This window comes from Phocoena sinus, chromosome 17 (assembly GCF_008692025.1).
Source record: "Phocoena sinus isolate mPhoSin1 chromosome 17, mPhoSin1.pri, whole genome shotgun sequence".
NCBI classification, from domain to species: domain Eukaryota; kingdom Metazoa; phylum Chordata; class Mammalia; order Artiodactyla; family Phocoenidae; genus Phocoena; species Phocoena sinus.
Window position 1 is genome coordinate 48855261 of NC_045779.1, and position 27696 is coordinate 48882956.

Here is a 27696-nt window from a genome sequence, read left to right on the forward strand (position 1 = left end):
TTTTTTTAATCCATCTCATATGAAAAGCACTTAATAAAAGTTATATTCCTGTCCTTAGCTATAACTAAAAACTTGTACAAATATTCTAGTGAATGTTTTTTAGTGAAAAAAAATAATAGTCTCATTTTTTTCCAACTTTTATATTGTGGTGCGTATATATATATATATATATGTATATATTTATATATATGTGTGTATATATATATGTGTATATATATGTGTGTATATATATGTGTATATATGTGTGTATATATGTGTATATATATGTGTATATGTGTATATACATGTGTATATATGTGTATATGTGTATATACATGTGTATATATGTGTGTATATATGTGTATATATATGTGTGTATATACCTGTGTATATATATGTGTGTATATATGTGTATATATGTGTATATATATGTGTATATGTGTATATACATGTGTATATATGTGTGTATATATGTGTATATATATGTGTGTATATATGTGTATATATATGTGTATATGTGTATATACATGTGTATATATATGTGTGTATATATGTGTATATATATGTGTGTATATATATGTGTGTATATATATGTGTGTATATATGTGTGTATATATGTATATATGTGTGTATATATATGTGTGTATATATATGTGTATATATATGTGTGTATGTGTGTATATATGTGTGTATATATATGTGTATATATATGTGTGTATATATGTGTGTATATATATGTGTGTATATATGTATATATGTGTGTGTATATATGTGTGTATATATATATGTGTATATATATATGTGTATATATAACAAAATGTATTAACCATTTTTAAGTATACAGTTCAGTGGCATTAAGTACATTAACATTATTGTGCAACCATTACCACCATCCATCTCCAGAACTCTTTGCATCTTGCAAAACTGAAACTCTATACCCATTAAACAATAACTCCCCACTCCCCCCTGCCCTTAGCCCCTGGCAACCACCATCCTACTTTCTGTCTCTGTGACTTTGAATACCCTGAGTACTTCATGTAAGTGGAATCATACAGTATTTGTCTTTTTGTGACTGGTTTATTTCACTTATAATAAGGTCCTCAGAGTTCATCTATGTTGTAGTATTGTCAGAATTTCCTTTCTTTTTTTTTCCTTTTTTTTAAGGCTGTAAAATATTCCATTTTATATATATATATATATATATATATACACACATATATTCTACTGTGTGTGTGTATATATATATATATACATATATATATTCCATTGTGTGTGTATGTGTGTGCGTACACCACATTTTGCTTATCCATTCTTCTCTCAGTGGACAGCTGGGTTGCTTCCATGTTTTAGGTGTTTTTAATAATGCTGCTCTGAACATGGGTGTGCAAATATCCCTTTGAGACTCTCTGCTTTCAATTCTTTTGAGCATATACCCAGAAGTGGAATTGCTGGATCATAGGTAATTCTGTTTTTAATTTTTTGAGGAACCCTCATGCTGTTTTCCACAGTGACACTACCATTTTATCCTCTCCCCAGCAGTGCACAAGGGTTCTAACTTCTCTACATCCTTGCCAGTCCTTGTTTTCTCATGGTTTTGTTTGTTTGTTTGGGCTTTTGGGTTTGTTTTCTTTGCGTGTTTTTGGTTGGGGGGGGTTGTTTGTTTTTTGATTTGTTTGTTGTTTTTTTTTTTTTGATAGTGGTGCTCTCATTTTAAAGCCAAATGTAATACCCTGTGATTTGTTTCCATTGAACGTGAGGTCAATCAGTGAAGACACCAAAAAAGCTAAATATCAACATGATTTATCATTTTCATGCACTCAGATTGCTTCTTAATCAAGATGAAGACTACTACCTTCCATTGAATTGTAAATTAGAGTTGGCTGTGTTTACCCTAGCTCTAAAAATGGTAGGGTAAGAAATTGCTTCTCCTGTCTCCTCAGCCCCATGTAGATTGCTAGAAACCTTTTCTGTTTCTAACTGGTCAAGATCGGTATGTGATCCACAAATGATGCAGCCTTAATCATTTTTCCAAAATGAGTTAGCTCTCTCCAGTGAAGCATAGATACATGTGCTCATTGAATTTGTAGGTTTATGTTTTCTTTCTGGTGAGATTTCTTTTCTTCGACTTAGCAGGGCAGTGAGAAATGAGAAAAATAGCCCCAACCAGACCAAACCAAAAGGATAATGGTTCACAGTTATATAGCACTTACTATGGCAGGTGCTGTTCTGAAGCTTTCACACATATATTTGCTTATTTAATCCTCATGATAATACCATGAGTTCAATACTACTATCACCATCCCCATTTTCAAGGCTGAGGAAACTGATAGAATGCTTAGGTGATAAGTTCAAAGTCACACAGTTAGCAAGTGGCACAGCCAAGATTTGCATCCCAGCAGCCTGGGGCCGGTGTACTTCCTCCAGAGGGGATTACATCGTCACTAGCAGCCACATTTAGAATATTTTTTTTGAATCAGTAATTGAAACTATGTTATAATACTTGGGATGTCTCTCCCTATAAATGACTCCCTCAAGTTGTATGCTCTAAATTCACATCAAAAGAACTCAGCCAAGCTGTTTCCAAGAACCAATCCTTGACTTTTACGGTACCATTCTCTTGGTTCCCCTCTAACCTTTCCAAGTATATGTTTCCTATGTCTTTAAATGATTGCATCTCCTCTACCCACATCTTAAATGTTGAGATTCTCCAAGTTTCAATCTTTGTTCTTTCTCTTTTCATGCTGTAGTCTTCCTGCATTACCACATCAATGCAAAGAGCATCCACAGCTATTTAGAATGTGTTGATGACTTCCAAAATATTTTTTTTTCTCCAGCCTTATTCTCCTCCAAGGTTCAACTGCCTCCTGGATACACCCACCAAAAAGCCTCTCAGGTACCTCAGACTCTACATTTTCAAAGCCAAATTCAGTACTCCCAAATTCAGTACTCCCATGCATATACATACACATACATAAAACACACATGCACACTTGGGCTTTGGAGTTGGACAGTCTAAATCATGATTCCGCCAGTGATTCTGCTATGTGTATAGCTTTGGGCACGTTAGCTAACTTCTCCAAGATTCAATTTCCTCAACTCTTAAATGAGGAAACTATCACTCACCTCACAGAATGATTGATAGGATTAAAATAGATGAAATACATAAACCCCCTAGCCTATCGGACCCAAAGAAATTATTCCTAATTAATACCAATTATCTGTTATTGTCCGTATAATACCACTTGGTAATATACCAGCTTTACTGCCTTGTTAATGGAACTACCATCAGCTGGTTTTGCAAACCAGAAACCTCTGTGTCATTTTCAAGAGTTTCTTTTACGCATCTCAGGAAATCACCCCAGTCCTCTGTCAGCTATGTCTCTTGAATCTGGCCCTTTTCTCCCCTACAGTTTACACTTCTCACAACTGAACTGGTACAACAGCCTCCTAATAGCCCTCGAGATAACATTTCCTACCCCTTCAGTTTACTCTCCTCAAGACCCTGAGATCTATATATTGGCGGGGGCGGTGCGGCGGGGGGGAAGCTCAGATCATTCATTCACTCAAATAAATATATATGCCATCACTCCACCATGAGCCGGACACAACTGTTTTTATGTTACATCAAAACTCTCACCCTGCTCTAAACTTTCTGTGGGAGGAAGCCCTGATTTGTAGTGCTTGACAGTTTCTGACAGCAAATGCTACAACTCTCGCCATAGCTGATTTCAGGTTACCAACGTGACATCAACCAGCACACAGGATTCCTGACAACTGAACATTCTGCCCTGTGATCCAGAACAGGCTGGCTCTGGCACACCACTGCCCATAATCCACCTCTTTCTCCCTCAGACCCCAAGCTCTAGGTTTGCTGGCCTCCGAGGGCCAGGCAGCCTCTTCCATAATCCTGCACTCACACGCATGCTCCTGTATCTGCCAGTAATGATGTACCTGCCAGGTCCTCCCTACACATATTTCTGCTACTTTACTTCTACTCTTCTTGAGTCAATAAAAATGTCACATTGGATGGCTTGCCTGACTCCTCCAAGAAGTCTCAGTCACTCACCCCTCTCACATTTCTTTAGTACTAGGGGATGGCACCACCGTGTGGTATTATAATTTGTCTGTTTATATGTGTGCATTCAGGTTGTATGTGAAGTTGTGCATGAAACCATAGCACACAGGCTGGCACACCAATGAATAGCCGATGAATGAACGACTTGAAAAACTAAATCCTAAGACAATTGACTTCTTCATCAGACCTGCACAGTACATTTTCAGTCTGATTCAGCCTTTTAAAAGGATATGCTCTGACGAAACCGTAAAGTGAGATAAAATGATAAAGATAATAAAATATGGAACATCTGAAAACAGATATGTGTTACTACTGCCAGGCTGCTTAATAATGTAGAAAAATCATTTTTTGCTTTATTTTTTATTTATTTATTTTAAAAAATAAATTTATTTTTGGCTGTGTTGGGTCTTCGTTGCTGCGTGCGGGCTTTCTCTAGTCGCAGAGAGCGGGGGCTACTCTTCGTTGTGGTACGTGGGCTTCTCATCGCGGTGGCTTCTCATTGCAGAGCACGGGCTCTAGGCATGCGGGCTTCAGTAGTTGTGGCTCGTGGGCCCTAGAGCACAGGCTCAGTAGTTGCAGCGCGTGGGCTTAGTTGCTCCACGGCATGTGGGATCTTCCCAGACCAGGGCTCAAACCCACGTCCCCTGCACTGGCAGGCGGATTCTTAACCACTGCGCCACCACGGAAGCCCATGTTTTACTTGCTTTAATTTTCACTTAATATTTTGTGAATTTTATTTATTGATTGGATCTTTTTGGTTCAAAGTCTGAGCCCAAGTATTCGGAGTCATCCTGCTGTTGACCTCACTGCTGTGATAAAGATTAGCCGAGTGCTACCCTCTCTAAAATATCGATTTCTCCCGGGTACCTGAATCCAAAACTTTCCTTTTGTAAAACACAGCCATAGCTGGATTTACCAACCATGTAAGTTTATCAAAAAATGGAAAACTGTTACCAGTAATATAAGTTATTCAGTTCAACGCTGAAATCCAGTGACTCTAAAAAAACCAGGCGAGGAACTAAACCTGAACTGCAGTGCCTGCCTCTGCCCTCCCCACCTCTCTATTACACAGACTCACTTGATAAACCTTGTCCCAGAGGAAAGATAAGGTGCAAATGATTACCTTGTCTATAGCTGTAAGTAGTTTAGATCTGTATGCACATCAGAGAAGGCCGAACAGCCAAATGCAGAAGCCTTCCAGGGGGAAGAAGCATCACCAGCAGAAATAGCATCACTTAGCGCTTTTCAATGCTCATCAGATTCCGCGATGATGCCGCTTAGCTTCTATATTTGTAAAGAAGTCATCAATGCCAAGGTGAATCTGTTTTCAACTTTGGGAAACGTGTATGCTTTCAGATATATTAAAGTGAAAGTGAAAAATGGTTGTTTTCTAGTCTTTTAGCATATTTGTGTTTTCCTTGGAAACTTTCATATGAATTCGAGGTCTGTAATTTTAGCTTTATTTTTTCACAGACATTTACTGTCGTGGATGGTGTCTTGTCTGCTTACCTCTGAAATTTAATCAGCTGGTTTAATTAACTGTCCCAGGTTTCTCTAAAACGATGTCCTGAATCTTCTAGGCAAACTCTGCCCTATCATATGCTGTTGTTATCTTTTCCACCAGCGTTTTACCACAAGTTGTTTAAAAACTATGATCTCTTTCAGGGTGGAAAAAAATGAAGTGCGGTTGAAAAGGCAGTTATGCTGAAAGATAAACAGCAATATTACTTATCAGAATGGGTACAATTTTTGCTTGCTTAATGAGTACAATATATATAGCCTTGCAGTATATACACAATGAGGAAAAAAAGCTTTATAACATATCAAGTATGCCATATTACTTCAGGCATAACTGTACAGGATACATATCTAGGCCTGAGAGTGTAGATAACAAAATATAAGTGCTTTGCCTGTCTAAACATGTTAAATAAATGAGCATTCACTATCGCATTCCAATACATTAGAAGATGTACTTGCATAGTTAATTTTCTTTTTAATGCACCACACGCGATCATTCGAAGCGCCAAGCCAGAGTCTATCTTAGTGTTTGAAGAGAGGGTTCTTTTCATTTAAACAAATCTTTATTTAAATAAGCCTTTCTGAAAAGGCTCTTTGGCATATCTCCTTTTCAGGAAGTTCAATCAGGGTAAAAGGAGATAAAGAAGCTGCATTATGAGAAATATTATATAAGGAAAGATCACTCGGTGCTCACCCCCCACCCCCCCAAAGTAAATGGCAGCAGACTTATAAGGAGAGTAAAGCTAACTGGAATTTCACTTTAATGTTCTAAATTTTAGGAACTATGTTTACTTGCTTTGTAGTTTTAGGTATCATTCATATATATACACATATATGTATATACACATTCATATATATACACATATATGTATATACACATATATATATGTGTGTATATACACACACACATATATATATATTCCCCAGTATCTGGGGAAGAGAGAGAAAAAGAAATAACTTCTTATTTCCATAAGGTACAGAAAGAGCACGTAAAGAGTAACTTCAAAGCCTCACCTGAAATAAATTTTGTGGTTGTATCCCTACCATGCTTGTTCTTAGGCAGTATAACATGTAATAAATAACATGGTTGATGATTAAGTCAAGCGCTGGAAGGCAAACAGTTGACAAAACTCTCTACAGATTATGTCTACACTTGGTTATTAATCTTCTCCTACTGTTGGTCACTGAACAGTTCATTTGATGCAAGGAATACAATTTTCCACATAGGCAGGTACGAAAATTAATAAAGGGAAACAGCACTAAAATGGAGTAGGGAAGTCAGAAGGGGGAGCTGGCATGTACTACTTGACTTCAGTGTAGATCCCAACAGGAAGAGATGGACTTTGCATCTCCATCAGGAAGTGACACTACTTAATACCTCTCAGCTGAAGGAAGAAAGCATTTCTCCTTGTCTGACAACAGCTCAGCCAATGAAAGAATGTAACAACTCAGCCAATGAAAAGCCACTATATTTGGAACTTTCAATTTCCTCCAGTGAGCTTTTTGTTTATAATGGCCCCACCCAACCTCCCCTTCTCTATAAGAGTTTCCTCTCTTGTGTTTCACCAGACTTTCATGTGGTTGACCATAGCTGCCTGTCCTGAGTTGCAGCTCCTTGCTATTAAACTTGTGTCGCTGGTAAAGTAACCGGCAGTTTTATTGTTTTAGGTTAACAAAGGGAAGAGGAGGACAGCCGTTGTCTTGATCAAACACTGCACCACAGTAGAAACTGATGTGAAAAACATGAGAAGGTCCTATTGACATCAATCCAATGTACAGCAGGCTAGAGCATTCTACGTCAATTCTTTTTCTTTTTTCTTCTTAATAGGGGGTCAGCTTTGGTGCACGACTACGAAGGCCATCTCTGAGGGTGAAGAGCTAATTGCCTTTGTGGTGGATTTTGACTCAAGGCTACAAGCTGCCAGTCAGATGACTCTTACAGAAGGGATGTACCCGGCGCGCCTGCTGGACTCAATTCAGCTGCTCCCTCAGCAAGCTGCCATGGCTTCTATTTTGCCTACAGCTATTGTCAATAGTAAGTGCTGAGTGCAATAGCCCAGTACAATAGCTTTGTAGTGGTGATGGGTATTTATGGGAGAGAAAAAAATAATGTCTACTGACAGGCAACCAGGGACAGACTTTTTTCTCCAGTGTTATGATTTTATTTTATATTCTCTCCAGTTTTAAGTGTGTGTGTGTGTGTGTGTTCGTGCTCGCTTCTCGTGGGAGTATAAAAGGAATAACTTCAATTCATTCATTTCAGGTTGGATTCCTGAATGTCACACAGAAAAATCTGACATTCTAAACTAAACAACATTCAAGACGATTTAGCTGTAAGAGGTCCAACAGCTTTCATTGTTGCTCTATGGTAGAATGGTTTTGGTATTAGGGGCCATAGAGTTAAAACATAAAATAAGAAAAAGGACACAAAATCAAATTTGATTAGCTACACTAATGAAGGGGAAATGTAGGCTGGATAAATCAAGACATCAGCTAATGTAAAAAAAAATAAAGAGAAGAGAAAGAAAAATACGTATAATCTTAGAATACTTTATATGGAGAATTTTAAAATGTGCCCTGGCAAATATACCTTTGTGATTATAGTTTGTTAAAAGGACTACTGAACTTAGTTTGTATTTTCTTGACATAAAATCAGTGATCTAGGAGTCCCAAGATCAGAATGCTAGACTCTGCTCTGCTTTTATCTAGCTCTGTGAGAACACGTGAGTACATCTTAAGAGGAGAATAGATTCTAAAGCCAGTGGCAAGTGAAACATTGCATTGAGTCAAAAATGTCCTTGAAAATCCCCGAGACTTTGAATGATGCAGAAGTCTAGAGACGACAATCATGTCTTGATATTATATATGTATCCATATATACATACATATATATTCAACAGTAATTATGTTCTTGCTGTAACAGCATCCTTTAGAATGAAGAACTTCTCAGGTGTATCTGGAATTACTCTGCATGCAACCAGTGGATTCAGTGTACACAACCCAAGCTACTATTTCTGAATTTCCTTAATGTAAATGGAGTTGTTTTGTTTACTGAATCTTTAGTTTGATTTGAATAGTGAGGAACTTGAAATAACATGGACCCAACTTGAAACTGAGGCAAAATGATTTTGTTACCACCTATTCTAGGAATATCTTATATTATTGTGACACTCCAGTGTGTGAATGTTAATTCTAATTATATTTGAAGGAATACTCTGTTTGCTTTCTATAGCAAGATAACTATTAATCCCAAATATATCACCATAGATGCATACAGGCTTTGTTCTCATTCTTAAATTAGTTAATCAGTTAAAGTCATCCTGAAAAATAAACCCTTTACTATACACTGGGCCTCTGAAAAGTATAAATGTAACTAAAACTTGGGTGGGAGGGGCTAAATAATAAACAGCAGTAGTATATAATTTTGTAATTAAATTGTATTTTAAAATTCTGTATTGTACCTGCTGTCCTTACTTCTCATTCGCTAGAATTTGGTCCTTACTTTTCTCCTTCTCTCCTTCAACAGGATCTCCTGAGTCAACTCCTTCACTATCATGTCTTCCAACTCACTATACATTAACAGTTTATAAATCACAAGTCCAGCTGTTTCTGGCGAGTTTCAGACCTCTCTTGCCATCTTTGCAACGTTCCTGTCTCTTTCTCACAGAAAGAGCCACTCCCACATATCTACTGTGACCATATGCCCCGGTGTGCCTGGATTAATCCCAGTTTACAGTGTTATCTGCCATCCCTCTGATCAGAGGCACTACAAAAGTGCCAAATTTGCACAATGCAGTGTCAGATTTAGTCACTCCATATGTGCCCCAGCCTGAATTCATCACCCATCTGTCTTCTATTCCCTGTAGAGATGAATGAAAACATCCCTTAACACAGAAATGCCAACAAGAAGTCTAGGCACCAAGGAGAAACCTTACCTTCTGCTCTAACATCTAATTGCAAAATAGTGGTCATCACTTCCAGTCAGTTCTGCTTCCTCAGTATAACTTTTCTTCTCTCTGTCCCCCTTTCATTGAGGCATTATGGAAGAGTGTTTACACCAGGGTTTTCCAATCCCAGTTCACCCAGTTGCATGATAATGGCAAGTTACTCAACCTCATATTCTTCACCTATTAATGAATGAGGGGAAAACAGAGAGAGAAATTTTCCATGAATGAATACATGAGAAATACATATCATACATATTATAGCATGACTTAACAAATAGTACATGACTATTAGCTACAATTTAAATTCTGTCATATTTCACTTAGATTACTGCAGTTGTCTCCTACCAGTCGTAAGTCTTCCTTCCAAATTCACTACCTTCAGAACTCCACTGTTAGGATTATATCATAGCTGATTCTGTCTATTGCTTGAAATGATTCAGTCATTTTCCATAACCATTGAGATAGAAATCTAAACTTAAAAAAACTGACAGGGCCTTTGGTAGTCTGTCCCTGACTTCTACAACCTCATCTCTCCCAGCCCCTTGCCTGAGATTACAGAATAGCCTCCCAGCCTCCACCCAGTCACTCTCTCAGGCTCCCATAGCTGATCCCTTGATTAGGAGGACACAATCCTCTTCTCCACCTGACTAGCTTAATTTCATCCTTCACAAGGCAGCTAAGGCATGTCATCATCTTCCCTCTAAATCCTTCTCTGACTTCTTCAAGTACCTCCATCACTGTGTGTGGTCATCACATTCTAATGTAATGAACAAACGAACCACTTGTTAACCAGCCCCAGGAGATCTAAGCTCCTTAACAACAGCTGTTTGGTCTCTCATTTTGTTTTACACCCAACTCAGCATAGATCTGGCACTAAGGAGGTACTCTGTAATTAATTTATTAAATGGACCAATGATGTCAGGAGTTGGCATCAAAGCTAACTTTAGTTCAGCCATTAGATCTCTTACCTTTTAATCAAGCAGATAAACCAATTCACTTTGCTATTTATAAATGCCTATTTTTCTAAACTATAAATGTAATATAAACAGTTTAGGATTAATCTCTTTTGCTTTATGTTGGGATTCTCCTAGAGTACCACTTTCTAAAGAGTCTGTGGGAAGGTAAACCGCATTAAGTGGAACATTTCTTTAAAAATAGTTCTGTACTGTGGAACAACACCCAAGACTGCACTAGCCCCTGTCTGATTGCCTAATTCATAACCTGGGAGCAGACTCTGAGGAAAACTGAACCAAATGCTGCTTTACCCATGGTTGGCTCCAAGTGGGCAGCAGCTAACGTGTCCCTGTGTTTCTGCCTGCAGAGGATATATTCCCTTGCAAGTCCTGTGGCATCTGGTATCGGAGTGAGCGGAATCTGCAAGCCCATTTGATGTACTATTGCAGTGGGAGACAAAGAGAAACTGCTCCAGTGTCAGAGGAAAACGAAGACAGCACTCCTCAGATTTCCAGTATGTGCCCCTTCCCACAATGCACCAAGAGCTTTTCAAATGCCCGAGCTCTAGAAATGCACATGAACTCACACAGTGGTGAGTGCCTCTCTTGTTTCTTCTTCTACTCCAGGAGACCCTATTCTTTCTCTACATATATACGTACATTCATACATCTCTATCTATCTATAAAATCAAACTTAAACTTGCTGGACCAGCTGGTTATTATCTTTTGTCACGAACAAGTATACTCTATTCAAAGGACTTGGGTCTGAATTATTTTCTAACGACTTACAGTGCTCAGTTTACAGGCTAAATCATTCTAGTTTTTTCTCAACTAAAGTAATTATGCTGAAAAACAAGTTTCTTTTTCTTTTTCTTTCTTTTTTTTAAGCCTGTTCTTGAGAGCAAGGTGGCAAATATTCCCATTTATTTGGAATTGTGTGCCCAACTGTTGTCAGTATCATCCATAGTATTCTAATTCCTATATTTTAAAAACAACTGAACTGAATCAAATGTACAGAATTATATTAATTTTAGATATTCCTTTGAACATCCTTGGATAGGGCAAACCAAGGTTTGGGAGCCATAGTTATTCAGCACCTAAAGTATGAAACTTGTAAGTCACCTCCGGGTGACTTCCTTTGCTGTTTTTGCTTGGGGTGCTCAGTTTAAAAAAACGAACTCCAACCTCCAGTGCTCTAGTACAGGGCAAGCTTTTGTCTTTGCACCTATAAAAATAAGCCATTTCCTTTCTACTTATTCTCTTCCCTCTCCCTACAAAGAGCTGTCTTTATGAGGTGATAAAGCAGGGGAAGCAGAAACAGGTTGGTTGTCTCACATGGTGAGTGTAAAGTCACGCGCAAATCAAAAATAGAGATAGAGGCATCTTCCCAGCTCAACAGGAAAATGAGTATTGGATTAGCCAAGGAGAAAAGGAGACAAATAAAAGAAGTCCCCTTTTATCTCTATCTCTCTGCCATATTTTCATCTTATAAATATAAAAGACAATTCTCATTTAAGTCTAGAGGGCAGAGAGGAGGAACCAAGCCTGATTTAACCATATGCCAACAAATGGGAACAAGAGTTGACCTGAGTAAGTAAAAGTATCCAGATCCTGATTCCAATTCATAGGGGAAGGGGTCCCCCCGACCAAGTAATTCTTCAGACACCAACTGAGTGTCTTGCAATGCAACTCCACTCAATTCTGACACTATGTAGGGAGAGCACTAAATTCCCCAGATTAAGGGGTCAGTCCTACAAGAGTGACTCCCCCACCGCCACCCCAATGCAGACTTTAGTCTTTTGTGCTTCTGACCAGTCGGCTATAAATCAGAGGTCGCCAAGACACCCCCTTGGTTTGACTGCTTTGCTAGAGTGTCTCCCGGAACTCAGAAAACCCATTTGTTCACCAGATACTGGTTTATTATAAAAGGATATAACTCAGGAACAGCCAGATGGATGAGATGCATAGGACTAGGTTTGGGGAACGGGCAAGGTGCTTCCAAGTGCTCTCAGAGCCTGCCACTCTCCCCAGATCTCCACATGTTTACCAACTGAGATGCTCTCTGAACTCTGTTTTTTGGGGGGTTTTATGGAGACTTCATTACATAGGCAGGATTGATTAAGTTATTGGCCATTGGCAATTGAACTTAATCTCTAGCCCCTCTTCCCAGAAGTGGAGGAGGGGAAGAATGAAAGTTCCAACCCGTGTAATCACAAGATTGCTTCTCCTAACAACCACCCGTCCTTAGGTTACCTAAGGGCTTTCCAAAAGTCACCTCAGTCACATAACAAAGACACCTTTATCACTCTTATCACAGGAAACTCCAAGAGTTTTAGAAGCTGTGAGCTGGGAACCAAGGATAAAGACCAAATATATATGAGAAATAGATTTTACTCATCAGAATGACCAAATACATATTCCTTGTAAATCACAATATTGCATTGAGGCTTACCCACCAGTCAGTGGTGATATTCAAAATATTTAATAACTGACTAAAAACAGGCCATGACCAATCAGCATGGATGTCGGTCCTAAATGCCTACATTAATGTACTGGTACCAGTATCAGCCCTGGATAGAGATAAACCATGTTCAGCAAAACCAATGAATAAAATTCTAAATTTGTACCAAAGATAAATTAGTAGGTTATTAATTACTTTAGAAAATGGTTACTATTTGGATTCTTTTGAATAAAGACCTAATCTGGTACACTAAATGCACTAAGATTTATTTGATTTGCACATAGGTTATCACTATCAACTCTAACTAATGCCTGCTTCTTCCTAATGTAGAGCATAGTGCTGTGGTAAGAAGGTTATTGGATTAGAAATTATAAAATCTGGAGTTTAGTCATGGCTCCATCACGGAATAGCTTTATTACCATAATCAATTCCTTTAGCCTCCTTGCATGTGTTCCCCGACCTGTAAAATTGAAACAATGATGCCTATCCCACTACAATGCAATAATATTCATGAAAGTGCCTCGGAAACCATAAAGGGCTGTTATTATCATCATCTATGGTGAAGGACGTCACAAGAAAAACGTTACTATCACAAATAAGATTCTGAAAGATTTCAGTTCGTTTCTGCTGTGTTGGACACATGAGGTCATTAGTAACGGTTCATATCGTTAGAAAACCAATATGTGTGGTTCTCAGTATTCTGATTTTGTATGTTCCTCCAGGAGTGAAAATGGAAGAATTCCTCCCCCCTGGTGCTAGTCTAAAATGCACCGTCTGTAGCTACACTGCTGATTCTGTGATCAACTTTCACCAACACCTGTTCTCCCATCTCACTCAAGCTGCCTTCCGATGCAATCACTGCCACTTCGGCTTCCAGACTCAGAGGGAGTTATTGCAGCACCAGGAGCTCCATGTCCCTGGCGGCAAACTGCCCAGAGAAAGTGACTTGGAACCCTCTCCAAGTGGAACCGAAGACAGCTTACAGCCAGCCACAGACTCGCTGACCAGAAGTGAACTCCCCCAGAGCCAAAAGGCCATGCAGACTAAAGATGCGAGCTCTGACACGGAGCTGGACAAGTGTGAGAAAAAGACTCAGCTCTTTCTCACTAACCAGAGACCCGAAATTCAGTCTGCAACAAATAAACAAAGCTTTTCTTACACGAAAATAAAGTCTGAGCCCTCTAGTCCAAGACTTGCCTCATCTCCAGTTCAGCCTAATATCGGGCCTTCTTTCCCCATGGGACCCTTTCTATCTCAGTTTGCTTTTCCCCAAGATATCACAATGGTCCCTCAGGCTTCAGAGATCTTAGCCAAGATGTCTGAACTGGTACATCGGCGACTGAGGCACGGAAGTAGTAGCTACCCTCCCGTCATTTACAGCCCCTTGATGCCCAAAGGGGCTACCTGTTTTGAGTGTAACATAACATTCAATAATTTGGATAATTATCTAGTGCACAAAAAACATTACTGCAGCAGCCGATGGCAGCAGATGGCCAAGTCCCCAGAGTTCCCTGGTGTTTCAGAAAAGATGCCTGAGGCCGTGAGTCCCAACACTGGCCAAACCTCGATAAACCTTCTCAATCCAGCCGCTCATTCTGTTGATCCTGAGAATCCACTTCTTCAAACACCCTGCATCAATTCTTCCACTGTTTTAGATTTAATTGGGCCAAATGGGAAGGGCCACGACAAGGACTTTTCCATTCAAGCTAAGAAGCTCTCCACCCCCAACAGCAATGATGATAAAGTTAATGGAAAACCTGTTGATGTGAAAAATCCCATTGTCCCCTTAGTGGATGGGGAAAGTGACCCCAATAAGACTACCTGTGAAGCTTGCAACATTACTTTCAGCCGGCATGAAACATACATGGTCCACAAACAGTATTACTGTGCTACGCGCCACGACCCGCCGCTCAAGAGGTCAGCTTCCAACAAAGTGCCTGCCGTGCAGAGAACCATGCGTACGCGCAAGCGCAGGAAGATGTATGAGATGTGTCTTCCTGAACAGGAGCAAAGGCCTCCGCTAGTCCAACAGCGATTTCTCGACGTAGCCAACCTCAGCAATCCTTGTACCTCCACTCAAGAACCCACGGAAGGGCTGGGAGAGTGCTACCATCCAAGATGTGATATCTTTCCAGGAATTGTCTCAAAGCACGTGGAAACGTCCCTCACGATTAACAAGTGTGTTCCGGTTTCCAAATGTGACACGACTCATTCCAGCGTTTCCTGCCTAGAGATGGACGTGCCCATAGATCTCAGCAAAAAGTGTTTATCCCAGTCTGAGCGGACGACTGCATCTCCCAAAAGGCTGCTGGACTACCACGAGTGCACCGTGTGCAAGATCAGCTTCAACAAGGTAGAAAACTACCTGGCCCACAAGCAGAATTTCTGCCCGGTCACTGCACACCAGCGTAATGACCTGGCTCCGCTCGACAGCAAAGTGTTTCCGAATCCAGAAAGCGAACGAAACAGCCCCGATGTCAGCTATGAGAGAAGCATCATAAAATGTGAGAAAAATGGGAATCTGAAGCAGCCTTCCCCCAACGGAAACTTATTTTCATCCCACTTAGCAACCCTGCAGGGCCTGAAAGTCTTCAGTGAAGCCGCTCAGCTCATTGCCACAAAAGAAGAAAACAAACATTTGTTTCTTCCACAATGCCTGTACCCTGGAGCAATAAAGAAGGCAAAAGGAGCCGACCAGCTCTCTCCTTATTATGGAATAAAGCCAAGTGATTATGTTTCTGGTTCTCTTGTCATCCATAACGCTGACGTGGACCAAAGCACAAACGCGGAAAATGAATCTCCCAAAAGCCAGGCTTCTTCCAATGGGTGCGCCGTGCCGAAGAAAGATTCCCAGCCGTTGTTGCCCAAAAATCGAGGCATGGTCATAGTGAATGGTGGACTGAAGCAAGACGAGCGCCCTGCCGCCAACCCACAGCAAGAGAACATTGCCCAGAATCCTCAGCATGAAGACAGCCGCAAATCTCCCTCCTGGATCTCGGAGAACCCATTAGCCACGAACGAGAACGTCTCCCCAGGAATTCCTTCCACAGAGGACCAGTTGTCTAGTATAGCTAAAGGTGTGAATGGCTCCACCCAGGCTCCAACCAGTGGGAAATATTGCCGGCTGTGTGACATCCAGTTCAACAACCTCTCAAACTTTATAACTCACAAGAAGTTTTATTGCTTATCACATGCAGCAGAACATGTCAAATGAAATCACAAAATAAATAAACATCACTCACCTTTGGTACCAGTGTTTAGTATGTTGTTCTACCCAGTACAGAGGAAAAAAAAAAAAAAAAAAGCAAAAAAAAAAAAAAAAGCTGTTTGAATTACATCTGGGCAATCAGGAGACAATTCATTATGGCTGAGTTGAAGACCTAAGGTGTAATTTCATTACAGTCCATTAGTAAAGTGTATTATTGGTGCCATTTTCAAAAAAAAAATTAATTTATTTTACCAGCAGTATTCATAGCTGTGGTTATGTTATTTTTTATTTAAAAACTTTATATTAAAGTCATTTGTAATGTTATTGTATAGTTATTGTGTAGCATATATGGTTTGCACTGTATAGTAGCTTTTAAAGAAAAGTCACAAACAATACAGAAAAGCATTTTAGAAATAGCTTCCAAAGCACTTGTGTATCTTGATTTCTTCTTATATGCTGTTGCAGATATATGTATATGCTAAAATATAACTTGCAAAGATGTTCTAAATACACGTGCTCTAAGTTCGCCTTAAGATTTCAATTCTTGGATAATCAGGCTCCGTTTGCACTTTATATTTTAGCAGATACAGTCTCTTAGTAGCTAGGCTTTGCATTTGTATGTAGCCGTATGTTTCTGTCCATTTTCTTAATCTTAAACATGTATGTTAAATGAAGATGGCAATTTTTTCCCTGTATAGTACTTGTATTTTCTTTCGCTGATGCAGCTCTGTCTCAATTTTTAAACTTTGCTGTTAAATGCAATACTTTATAAGAATGAACAAAATTACTGGAAGCAGTATTGTAAGTAATGAGGTAGTGTTAATCGGTTTTATCTTTTGAAAGGCACAGTCTAAATCGAAACCCTAAACTCAATGCTGCAAGTATGAATTTAATTCATATATAAGATCTATTTAAATATAAGAGTAGCAATACTGCACCTGGTGATCACAAAGATGATGTTCTACTTCTGATAGAAATAATTTCTCAACAAATGTTGTTACTATGCATGTATATGGATGGAATAAAATTCCAGATTGTTGGAGAAGTTTGGCATACTTTTTTTTCTTAAATACAAGGGAAACCCTATATACCCGTTCTTTGTAACAAGAATAGGTTCAAAACAGTACTGGATAGCTGTAGTAACATGATGACAAAACAGTTAATATAACTTACTTTATTAAAATGAACCGGAAACTCCAGGCTCTGGAACTAGAAAAGTTCATTATTAATATGTAAAATAAGCACTATCTCTCTGTTCTCTACCCACCCCCAACTGTAGCACACAAAAAAGAACAATTTCATGAATGTCTGAAAGGCTTACAAAGTCTACCATAAGAATTGGCACCAAAGATGATCAAGTGCACCCAACTTTTATTTTTTATTTTATTTTCTTTAATTTTTTTTTTTACTTATTTATTTTTGGTTGCACTGGGTCTTCGTTGCTGCGTGCAGGCTTTCTCTAGTTGCACTGAACGGGTGCTACTCTTTGTTGTGGTGCGCGGTCTTTTCACTGCGGTGGCTTCTCTTGTTGCGGAGCACAGGCTCCAGGCGAGCGGGCTCAGTAGTTGTGACTCGAGAGTTCTAGAGCTCAGGCTTAGTAGTTGTGGCACACGGGCCACAACTGTTGCTCTGCGGCATGTGGCAACTTCCCGGACCGGGGCACGAACCCATGTGCCCTGCATTGGCAGGCAGACTCCCAAGCACTGCGCCATCGGGGAAGTGCCGCAGCCAGCATTTAGATGGAGTTTACCAGAGAGAGGTTTGCATTTTGAGGAGCAGCGAAGCGGTAAAGTGACTCTGATGAGTAAAGATGCACAAACTTCATGCTGGCAATTTGTAAAAGGCACTAGTTTTCACGCATCTCATGTGTTCATTCTGAGGGTTTGCACGTTGAGGGAGAGTGGAGAGCAGATAATGTGGGTTAGATCATAGAGGATCTAATGAGCCACCCAGAGATGTTGACATGTGATTCAGTAGTCAAGATGGCACCCGTTGCCCATCAAGAGAGATGCAGTCTACTGCAGTCTGAGAAACGCCCCGATCTGGAGAGGCAACTACCTGTGGTTAAGACACACTGTTTGCAAGTAGGTTGTGATGCACTATTTTTTTTTTTTTAAAGAAGATGTTGGGGGTAGGAGTTTATTAATTAATTTATTTATTTTTGCTGTGTTGGGTCTTCGTTTCTGTGCGAGGGCTATCTCTAGTTGTGGCAAGCGGGGGCCACTCTTCATCGCGGTGCGCGGGCCTCTTACTGTCGCGGCCTCTCTCGTTGCGGAGCACAGGCTCCAGACGCTCAGGCTCAGTAGTTGTGGCTCACGAGCCTAGTTGCTCTGCGGCATGTGGGATCCTCCCAGACCAGGGCTCGAACCCGTGTCCCCTGCATTGGCAGGCCGATTCTCAACCACTGCGCCACCAGGGAAGCCCTGTGATGCACTATTATTCATCCTTATTAGATTTGGTAAAATAATGAACATAAGGTGCTAGTCCCAAACATAGCCTATAAATACTGTGTGGTCGAGAACTTTTCTCCAGTTGCTTGTTGAGAATAACAGTTTTTAAATGTAAAGCCTTGACCTTAGTTGATGTTTTAAATCTTTTAAAATCTGTTCAGGTGCTTCTAATATGTGACAACGTCGGGAAACACTACAAGGTAAACTAGGACCAGGTGTGAAGACTGAGTGAGACTAAGGAGAGTAGAAAGGCAAAAAGAAAAAGGGAAACCGATAAGGGATGAAAGAGTTGGGAAAGACTTTATGGGCAGGGTAGGGTACAAAAAGGTAGGTAGAATGATAAGGAAAACTACCTGTCCTTTGGAGAGCCCTGAAATACCTATGCACTATATCCAAAAAAATATTTCCAGTACCGTTTGTATAGTTGAAAATAAGTTCTAATAGCCCATTCACAGAAGGAAACAGATAGCATAGGCTGAAATAGTGACATTTGGACCAGAACCAGGCCCTGCAGAGTACAGAGGAAGATAAAGGTATTTGTACATGTACAGATCATTGTAAATGATGGCATTAGAGTAGCATGTGAGGGTGAAGAGTGAATAAAAAAAATTTTTTTAAGGAAGAGGGTCCAGGGACTTCCCTGGCAGTCCAGTTGTTAAGACTTCACCTTGCAATGCAGTGGGTACAGGTTGGATCCCTGGTTAGGGAGCTAAGATCCCACACGCCTGGCGGCCAAAAAACCAAAGCATGAAACAGAAGCAGTAATGTAACAAATTCAGTAAAGACTTTAAAAATGGTCCACATCAAAAAAAATCTTTAAAAACTGTTTAAAAAGTAAAAGAAGAAGGCTCAGGTTGTAAAGTTAAAGAAAATAAGGGAATAAATAGGAATCTGGTGTCACAAGACCTTGAATGCCAGGCTGAGGTTTATGGACTTGCCTTGTACCTTGCTTCTTAGAGTCATGAAATGAAAATTGTGTTTAGGGATGGTGATAGAGTGAGTGTGAGGCCTAGATGCTAGAGAGAGGGAGATTAGTTAGAAGGCCATAGTGGTGGTCCAAATGGGGGTAGTGGGAGCCTATACCAAGAGAAGGACAGGTCTGGATACGAGTTCCATAATAATAGATACTGAAGACCAAATCAAAGACGAAATCAAAGATCTTCAATCTTCACTGATAAAAATGTTCTATGTTGAACAAGATAATGTGTAGGACAGGATATTAGCACCAATTGAATGGTTTGGGGGAAGGGTGATAAAAAGAGCGATGGTTTATGTTGGTTCTCCAGATTGTTCTGTAGTATTTAAGTCTTTTGCAGAATACTAAAACCTACTAAATCAGAATATTTTAGGATGGGCCTGGATTTCTGGAGTTTTTTGGCAAAGCAGCCCTAGGGTATTCTGTTGTCTTCCCTCGACGAGAATCATTGAATTAAACATAGGCAGAATGAGAAGCGGTATTCTGTGGTCAACACCAAAATAAACTAAGCTGGAGGCAGAATTTATTACACAATTGGTCTTCAAAGTGTTGCTAATTAACACATAATATATTTGAGTGTTTAAAACTATTAAAATTTTCAAATAATTCAACATATGTGTTTTAATATTGAGATTAAAACAAAAAGTCATAATGGAATCTGTAAACAACATTTGAAAATCTTTTAATCAAATTGAACCTTCTCATTTTCAGGCAAAACTAAGGATCAGAGATTTTAAACACTCAAAGTCACAGAGCTAAAGGGTAAGAGCCAGAGACCTGAGTCCTGTTCTCAGATTCCCTCCCCTCATCCTGTTCCTTTTGCCACTAAAGCAGAAGGAACTACTAAGGCAAGCAGCTAAAATTCCAGCTACTTGTCCTCTCTCTGATGCACTTAAGTCTAGTTCAGATAGTCTCTGGAGATTAAGGAAAAGGGAGCATATTCGTTTCTCATGACTCCTGTACAATTACCACGAACTCGGTGACTTAAAACAACAGAAGTGTATTCTTTCACAGATCTGGAGGCCAGAAGTCTGTTATCAAGATGTCAGGCAGGGTTGTTCTCCCTCCCGAGCCTTTGGAGGGTACTTTCCTTGCATCTTCCAGCTTCTAGTAACTCTGCATCACTCTAATCTCTGCTTCCCTGGTCTCATTGCCTCCTCTTCTCTGTGTGTAATCTCTCCCTGCCTCTCTCTTATAAAGACACTTGTGATGGCATTTAAGGCCCACTAGGATGAAATCCCCATGGCAAGATCCCTCATCACATCTGCAAGGGCCCTCTTTCTTTATAAGGTAATATTTTCAGATTCCAGGGATTAGGATCTGATATTTTGGGGAACCATTATTCAGTCTCCTACGGGAGGTCAATATGGAGGTGGAGGGGTTATGGCTCCCAGTCAGGTTCTACAACTGTGCAGCAACACAGCAGAAATTATTACGCCCAAACTGATGAATCTCTTGGCGTTTGATTGAGACATGAACGTTATTAAAAAACATCAGTGGCATCCATCAGAAATACAGCATCTAAACTAACAGGTCTCAGCTGGTCACTCAGGACCCAATCATGAGGCAGAATTGAGTCTGATGACATCTCTGCACCAGTCAGTATGTCTGTTTGGAACTTAATAAACCTTATTAATTCAGAGAACCATGAAAACACAGATACAGCCTGGGCAAAAGTTTACTTTGGCACTATCTAGAAAGAAGAGTTTGCTTAGTATATTAATAGAATAAACAGGATAGAAAATAAGCTGTTTTCAAGAGCCTTAGCAGCCTCACTTTGCATACAAATAATATACTAATTTCAAACAATTTTTATCTTCATATTAAAGAAGAATGTCACAGCATTTTGCTTGGCAACTCTTCTTTGGTCATTAAGTCCATTTCCCATATCTGACATAACCTGGTTGCAGATGGTGTAAATGTATCAAATTCACTAAGTCCAGAACTTTCTTTTTTTTCCCTATTGGGGTTCAATGACCCTCAAGAAAAACAATAAGTAAAACGCAATGCTCTTATATTTATGAAAAGTATGCAATGGTGGAAATAGTCACTTTAAATTAATAATAGGGACATAGAAGTGGTAAGAAAAAATCTTAAGAGGAAAAGAGAGAATGCAAGACAAAGGAATGAACGGGAAGGAGTTCACACCAAGACAATCACAGACACAGCAGGGTGGACACACAGATTCCTTCCTCCTGCTACAATGGATGAACTGTCCCTGATCCTACTCAAAACCCCTTACTCAAATCCTTCCACTTAAGCTTCACGTACTCTCCAGACAAGTTGATGATTTAGCTCCTTCAGTTATTCCCTCTCCCGGCACAAAAGCAACAGGTGTGTCTTTTTCAGCTTATGTAAGGACTTGGGCAAGAAGCCTCAACATGTTCCCTGAAGTCTGAACCAAACATGAAGGGTCTTTCTCACATGTCATGGATTGTAAAATAAGCCGTCCATTTCCTAATCTTGGAAGTTGGAGGGAGTTCTAATAATGCTCAGATTAAATTCCCTGCCTGTTTTGTTGGGGGAGACTTGGAAAGATTCAGTTTAATTTAGGGATCAAAGGAATGTAATATCACACATACTATAGTATTGAGCAGTAAGTGTCATACCTACCATATCGGTGCTATGATGACTGTTTTACCCATGAGCAAACTGAGGCTTAGAGCGGTTGAGTGAGTTCCCCAAATGACAGAGCCAGTAGAGCCAAGTATTGAACCCAGTTGTCTTTCTATAAGCCTTTGTCACCCTTTTCCATAAGGCCCTGGATCTCACTGTCTACCTCAAGCCAAATCCCTTATAATCATGTTGCAGGTCCGCCTGCCACCATTTTACTGCCTGCTGGTTCTGGGGTTGCCTGTGTTAGGATAATCATGTATCTTATTCTGCCTAGGACTGTCCTGACCTGGTTCAGAATTTTTTTTTTTAATTGGAATAAAATTGCTTTACAATGTTGTGTTAGTTTCTGCCGTACAATGAAGTGAATCAGCTGTATGTATACCTATATCCCCTCCCTCTTGGACAATTATTTTAATACCGCTTTTTCACACTCACAAATGTCCCAATCTGGATAATAAATTCTAAAGTAAGCCTAAAGTGAATGAATCTGAGCTCAGTAGACACTTCGAGTGCTGCGATTTAGAGCAAAGCCTCTCAAGCTTTAAGGTCCATATGAGGTAACTGAGGACCTTGTTAAACTGCAGACTGATTCAGTAGGACTGGGGAGGGGCCTGGGAGTCGGCGTTCTAACAAGCTCCCAGGTGATGCCAATGCTGCAGGTATGCAGACCACTTTGAGTGACAAGGCTGAAGATGGCATGGTTGTCACTGAATGAGCTTTCTACGCAGTTGCCCGGTGTTCCCAGTCCTATGCAGTGTTGCTTCCTTCCTTTACTCCAGGCCCCAGAATGCCTCACTCCTAATGAGCTTAGTAACCACTAATATTCCACTCAAATCTGTAGCTCCTTTCTTCATTTCTACGCCTATTTCAGTTTGGAGGTGAATGGTGAGGCCACCCAAGCTGCTGTTCTGCTCTCTGTATATCCCTGCTTGAGCGATGCTGCTTCACCTACACCTACTCACGACTGACCTGCCCTCTTAATCATGTAAAAGTTGACATCCTTGCCCCCAGCCCCAGCTAGTGATTGTTCGAATCTTGAAATCAAAACATCTCTACTATGATGGCTTATCAAAGGGAATGGGAGGGGGCGTGCTCCTCTGCTGGTTTCCCTGGTAACTGATGAGCCAACCTGAAGTCAATTCCCCTTATAACTGGTAACCTCCCTCTCTCCTGGTAGCAAAGACTGTTGCTGTGTCCTGCAGGCCCTCAGCTGCACACGGTGGGATGTCGCTCCAGGACCGCGCTTCAGATGTGTAAGATCCTCCATTTCTTAAACCACTGATGTCTCTGTTGCTTACTCCAGGCTCTTTCTTCAGTCTTGAGGCTGGGCAAGTACAGAACTTGCAGGCCTGTGGGGAGTAGCCCAACAGGAGGATTTGTCCGTCATCCAAACAAGGCAAATTTATATCAATTAGTAAATTAAATTGGCCTTACGTGATAGGTGGGAGTAGGAAAGTGGCCCTTTCACCCTCTTTTCTTGCTTTACACAAAGTTCAGAGAATAGAGAACTTATTATTTTCCAGACTATTCATGTTTCACTTACACACGACAGCTAGCTCACTGTGAACTTCCCCTTTTCCATTTAGTATTAATTTTGATGAATTTTTTAACCCAAGGAAAATGCTTCTGGAGTCTATTACAAGATTGGCGGACTCACACTGTGATCAGAGGCAGACGCTTAAGGGAATAGTGGAGTTATTTGTGATTCATGACCATTCCTGGTGGGGGGTAGGGTGGGCGTGGGGAGAGAGTGAGAACAAGTGGGAGCAGAGTAAATATGTAAAGAGAATTGCAATCTCAGGGCCATCTGTGCTAGCTGGAGGACGCAAATCTCAAACAGAAACAGTAGGAAAGCAAATGTTATTCGTTGGTTTCAATACTGTGCCCTTCAAATTTTCTCGTTTCACTCATTCATTCACTTATTCATTCACTCCTTCATAAGCACATTCACTTTTGAGTTCCTACTCTGACACAGGCTTTATGATGGGCACTGGGGACCAGATGTTAAGAGAGACTCTGTGTTCAATTAGCTTTGGGTAGAGAAATGTAGAAATCCTTCCACTCGCTCATTCTACTGCCCCCCACCCCTAATGCTGAAGCTCGGCCTCTGTGCACTGGTGCCAAATGGAATCTCAGAGACAGAGTTTTGGGTGAAGTAGAAAAGAACAGCTTTATTGCTTTGCCAGGCAAAGGGGGAGACAGCAGGCTAATGCCCTGAAAATTTTGTGTCCCAACCCTGGGGGCGGGATTTGGAGTTTTGTAGCAGTGGTTCAAGGGTGGGGTTGCTGATGAGGATCAGGGTGTGTGTAGGACCTGCATTCCTTTCATCTGGCCTCAGGTGGCCTCCTGATGAGTGACTGTGGTTCTCAAGGTTATCAAACTGACCTTCTCTCTGGAATGAAGAATGCTTCATCAAGTAGTTAACATCTTCCATCTGTTGGGGGTTTTAGTTCTGCAGAAGAGCTCAAAGCTATTGTTATATGTATCACTGGATGCAGGAACCAGGATCCTGTCCCAAGGCTACACTATTGTTTCTTGGCTTCTCCTCCCTTGTCTCTGCATCCCCTCCCTTCCCTGATTAGCAACTGTTTGAACTTGCCCTTTGGAACTCGGGGAAGGTCATAGAGGCTACAGTCTATTCCCTACAAGAAATGGGGGACAGAAGGGCTTCCATGCCCAGGAGCCCCACATGGTCCTGCTCAGTTTCATCCCCCCACACAATTTTAGGCAGTCATCTAATTCTGTCAAGTCTTCCTTCTAGATATATCTCAGATGGATTTCCATTCACAGGGCCACTAATATATAGCACAGTCATCCTTACCAAAATTATAAGAGCCTCCAAACTGATCTTCCTAATTTCAGTTTCCAACTTTTTCAGGTGGAAAATCTTTTTGACTACAATGATCTTTCCAAAGGTAAAATCTGATTACTATCTCTCCTTTCTTAAATCCTTCAGTGGCTTCCTATTGCCCCAGGGCCGAGTCCAAGTTCTCTTACAACTTAAGATCTTCATTGGTTGGGCTTCTGCTTACATCTCCACTTTGCTGATCCAGTACTTGATTCATTTTATAGATATGTGTTAATCACCTATATATGACAGCCACTATGCCAGACACTCTAAAGGAAATAAGATAAACAGCCTTGCACACCTAAGGTTTATATCCTACCGAAAGAGACACTTAAACAAATAATTAGGTCGTTAGCACCAGTTACAAGGACACGTCTTCACAACCATCTTTATGATGTGAATATCCTAGACATTCTAACTATAGTATTTAGGATTATCTTGGGTATGATCTATTCTGGAGTAGAAATTTTTCCAGACCTTAATTTTAAAAGAGGATCATTACTAAAAAAAAATAGGTAAATAAAAAGACATAGTCACTCTATTAGTTATAGTAATGCTAGGTACTATCATAGACAAATTATGAAATTTCCGTAGTTTAAGACAATGACAATTTATTTCTAGCCCCTATAGGTAGGAGGGACCAAGCAATCATTCAGGTATTCAGGCTGTTACAGATTTTTTTTCATTATTAACCCAAGGTTTCTAAGTTTTCTGAGCACTGACATCCTGCTGACAGCCAGGGGAGGAGAGGACTCGAAGGTAGGTTTTAATGGGCCAGACCTGGAAGCAGTACGTATCCCTTCTAAGCACATTCTACTGGCTAGAATTTTTCACATAGTGAAGCGAAAGGAGGCTAGGAAATTCAGAACAGTCCTGTGCCCAGGACCAGAAGGAAATGGGTTTGATAAACAGAGACCTCGATTAGACAGAGTTGGGGGGACTAGAAGGAGCTCTCAGTCCCTGCTACAGCCACAGACCCCAACGGGAGGAAGAAAGACTACTCTTCTTTCCTGGCAAGGACTCAGCCAATGAAAAGCCATGGACTCTTTGTTTACGGTAACCCTCCCAACTTCCTTTTTCTCCTACAAAAGTGTTCTCCTTCCCTTGCTCTGCAGGGACTTGCACGTGACTCTCCATGGTTGCAGACCCTGAAATGCAGTTCTCTGCTGATCTCAAGTAAACCCATCTTTGCTGGAGAAATACCTGGCAGTTTGCTTCCTGTCAACCACCCGTAGCCCTGCAAATCACACCATCACTGTGCGCCTCGCACTCTAGTGAGGCGTTCTTCAATTATCACACATTTTAAAACAGATGATCAAGTTAAAATTCTTTAAAACATAATTCTGCTTTTAGATGCTTCTGGGCTTAAGACTCAAAGAAAGAGTCATCTAATACATTTGTTTTCTCTCATCCATGAGCCTCTGTGGAAACAGTCTCCCCTGTCCCCATGCCCATCTTCCCCCATCCCTGCCTGTGTCCCTATCAATTTGTCATTTGCTAAATTCTTAGCTGCCTTTTAGATCTTACTTCAAAATTAGCTTTTATGTCGTGCTCTTGTGATCTCCCCTCCATGGATTCTAGGAGCACTTTGTAATCTCTATCTATGCACGCTATGAAAATGTGTGAATTAATTAATGCCTACTTAATTCTTGTATCCCTGGAACTCAGCACAATACCTAACACAAAGTGTAATACCTTACTGACTGAAGTGATTGATGTTTTTCAACAAGGCTGGGATGTAGGGCATAAGTGGGAAAAATGTCAAAAGATTCACTATCCTGGATATAATCTAAGGCAGTGATTCTCAGAGTGTGGCCCCTGGACCAGCAATATCACCACCTGGGAATTTATTAGAAATGCATATTCTTAGACCCTACCCTAAACATACTGAATTAGAAACCAGGGGGTGGATCCCAGCAATCTATGGTTTCATAAGCCACCCCCCCAGGTGATTCTGATCCCAGGCTAGAGTTTCAGAACTACTGACCTAAATGTTACCAAGAGAAGCCTAGATAAACCAAACTAATTCCAAGAAAAAAGAAAATGGCAATATTGATAATCTAATAAGAACAGCTATCAGTCCTTGAGTATTTCTTGTGCCTTTTATAAAGTTGTGACCCGAGAGCAGTCTTGTGACTCACATAATCCAATTAGATGTGGCTTAAATGTAAAGCCTAGTACGACAGTTGAAAAGAATGTGATAAGGATTCAGAAGAGAAGGAGCAATAAATAGATTGATGTAATCCCTCAAGTAGTATCACCACCTGAGTAGGGATTACTGACTCAAGTAATTTGAAAATTAGGTAATGTGTAACTTGAATCCAATGGGCAAAGGCTGTGAAGTGCCTCTTTGGAAGGCTGTAGCACAGCATCTATATGAAAAGGCTGAGCCTGTCAAGCAGAATTGCATCCTGATTATTAAGAGATCTTACTTAACAGGCTGAAGAGTTGGTTCTAAACAATACTTGAAAAAGTGACCCCTGATATTGTTTGGGATGACATAACTTGTTTTGAATTAATATGTCAAATATGTGATTGTAGTTTAAAATATATATTTGACTCTGACTTAAATTTCTGATTTTAAGTTGAATTTTTACTATACTTGTAAAGTGTCAAAACATGTTTGGGAATTTAGTGTTTACTGTATTTATACGTTTAGTTTATT

At 40.3% G+C, this 27696-nt stretch overlaps 1 protein-coding gene across 1 annotated transcript in view; it reads left to right on the top strand.

The window, feature by feature from the left end:
* Window positions 1-16276, top strand: part of ZFPM2 (zinc finger protein, FOG family member 2) — a 466557-nt gene extending 450281 nt beyond the window's left edge. The window contains exons 6-8 of the mRNA XM_032610608.1: window positions 7401-7607; window positions 10841-11065; window positions 13656-16276. Coding sequence (XP_032466499.1) covers window positions 7401-7607; window positions 10841-11065; window positions 13656-16147 — 2924 coding nt within the window. The 3' untranslated portion in view covers window positions 16148-16276. The remainder of the gene's footprint in view (window positions 1-7400; window positions 7608-10840; window positions 11066-13655) is intronic.
* Window positions 16277-27696: the final 11420 nt, after the last annotated feature.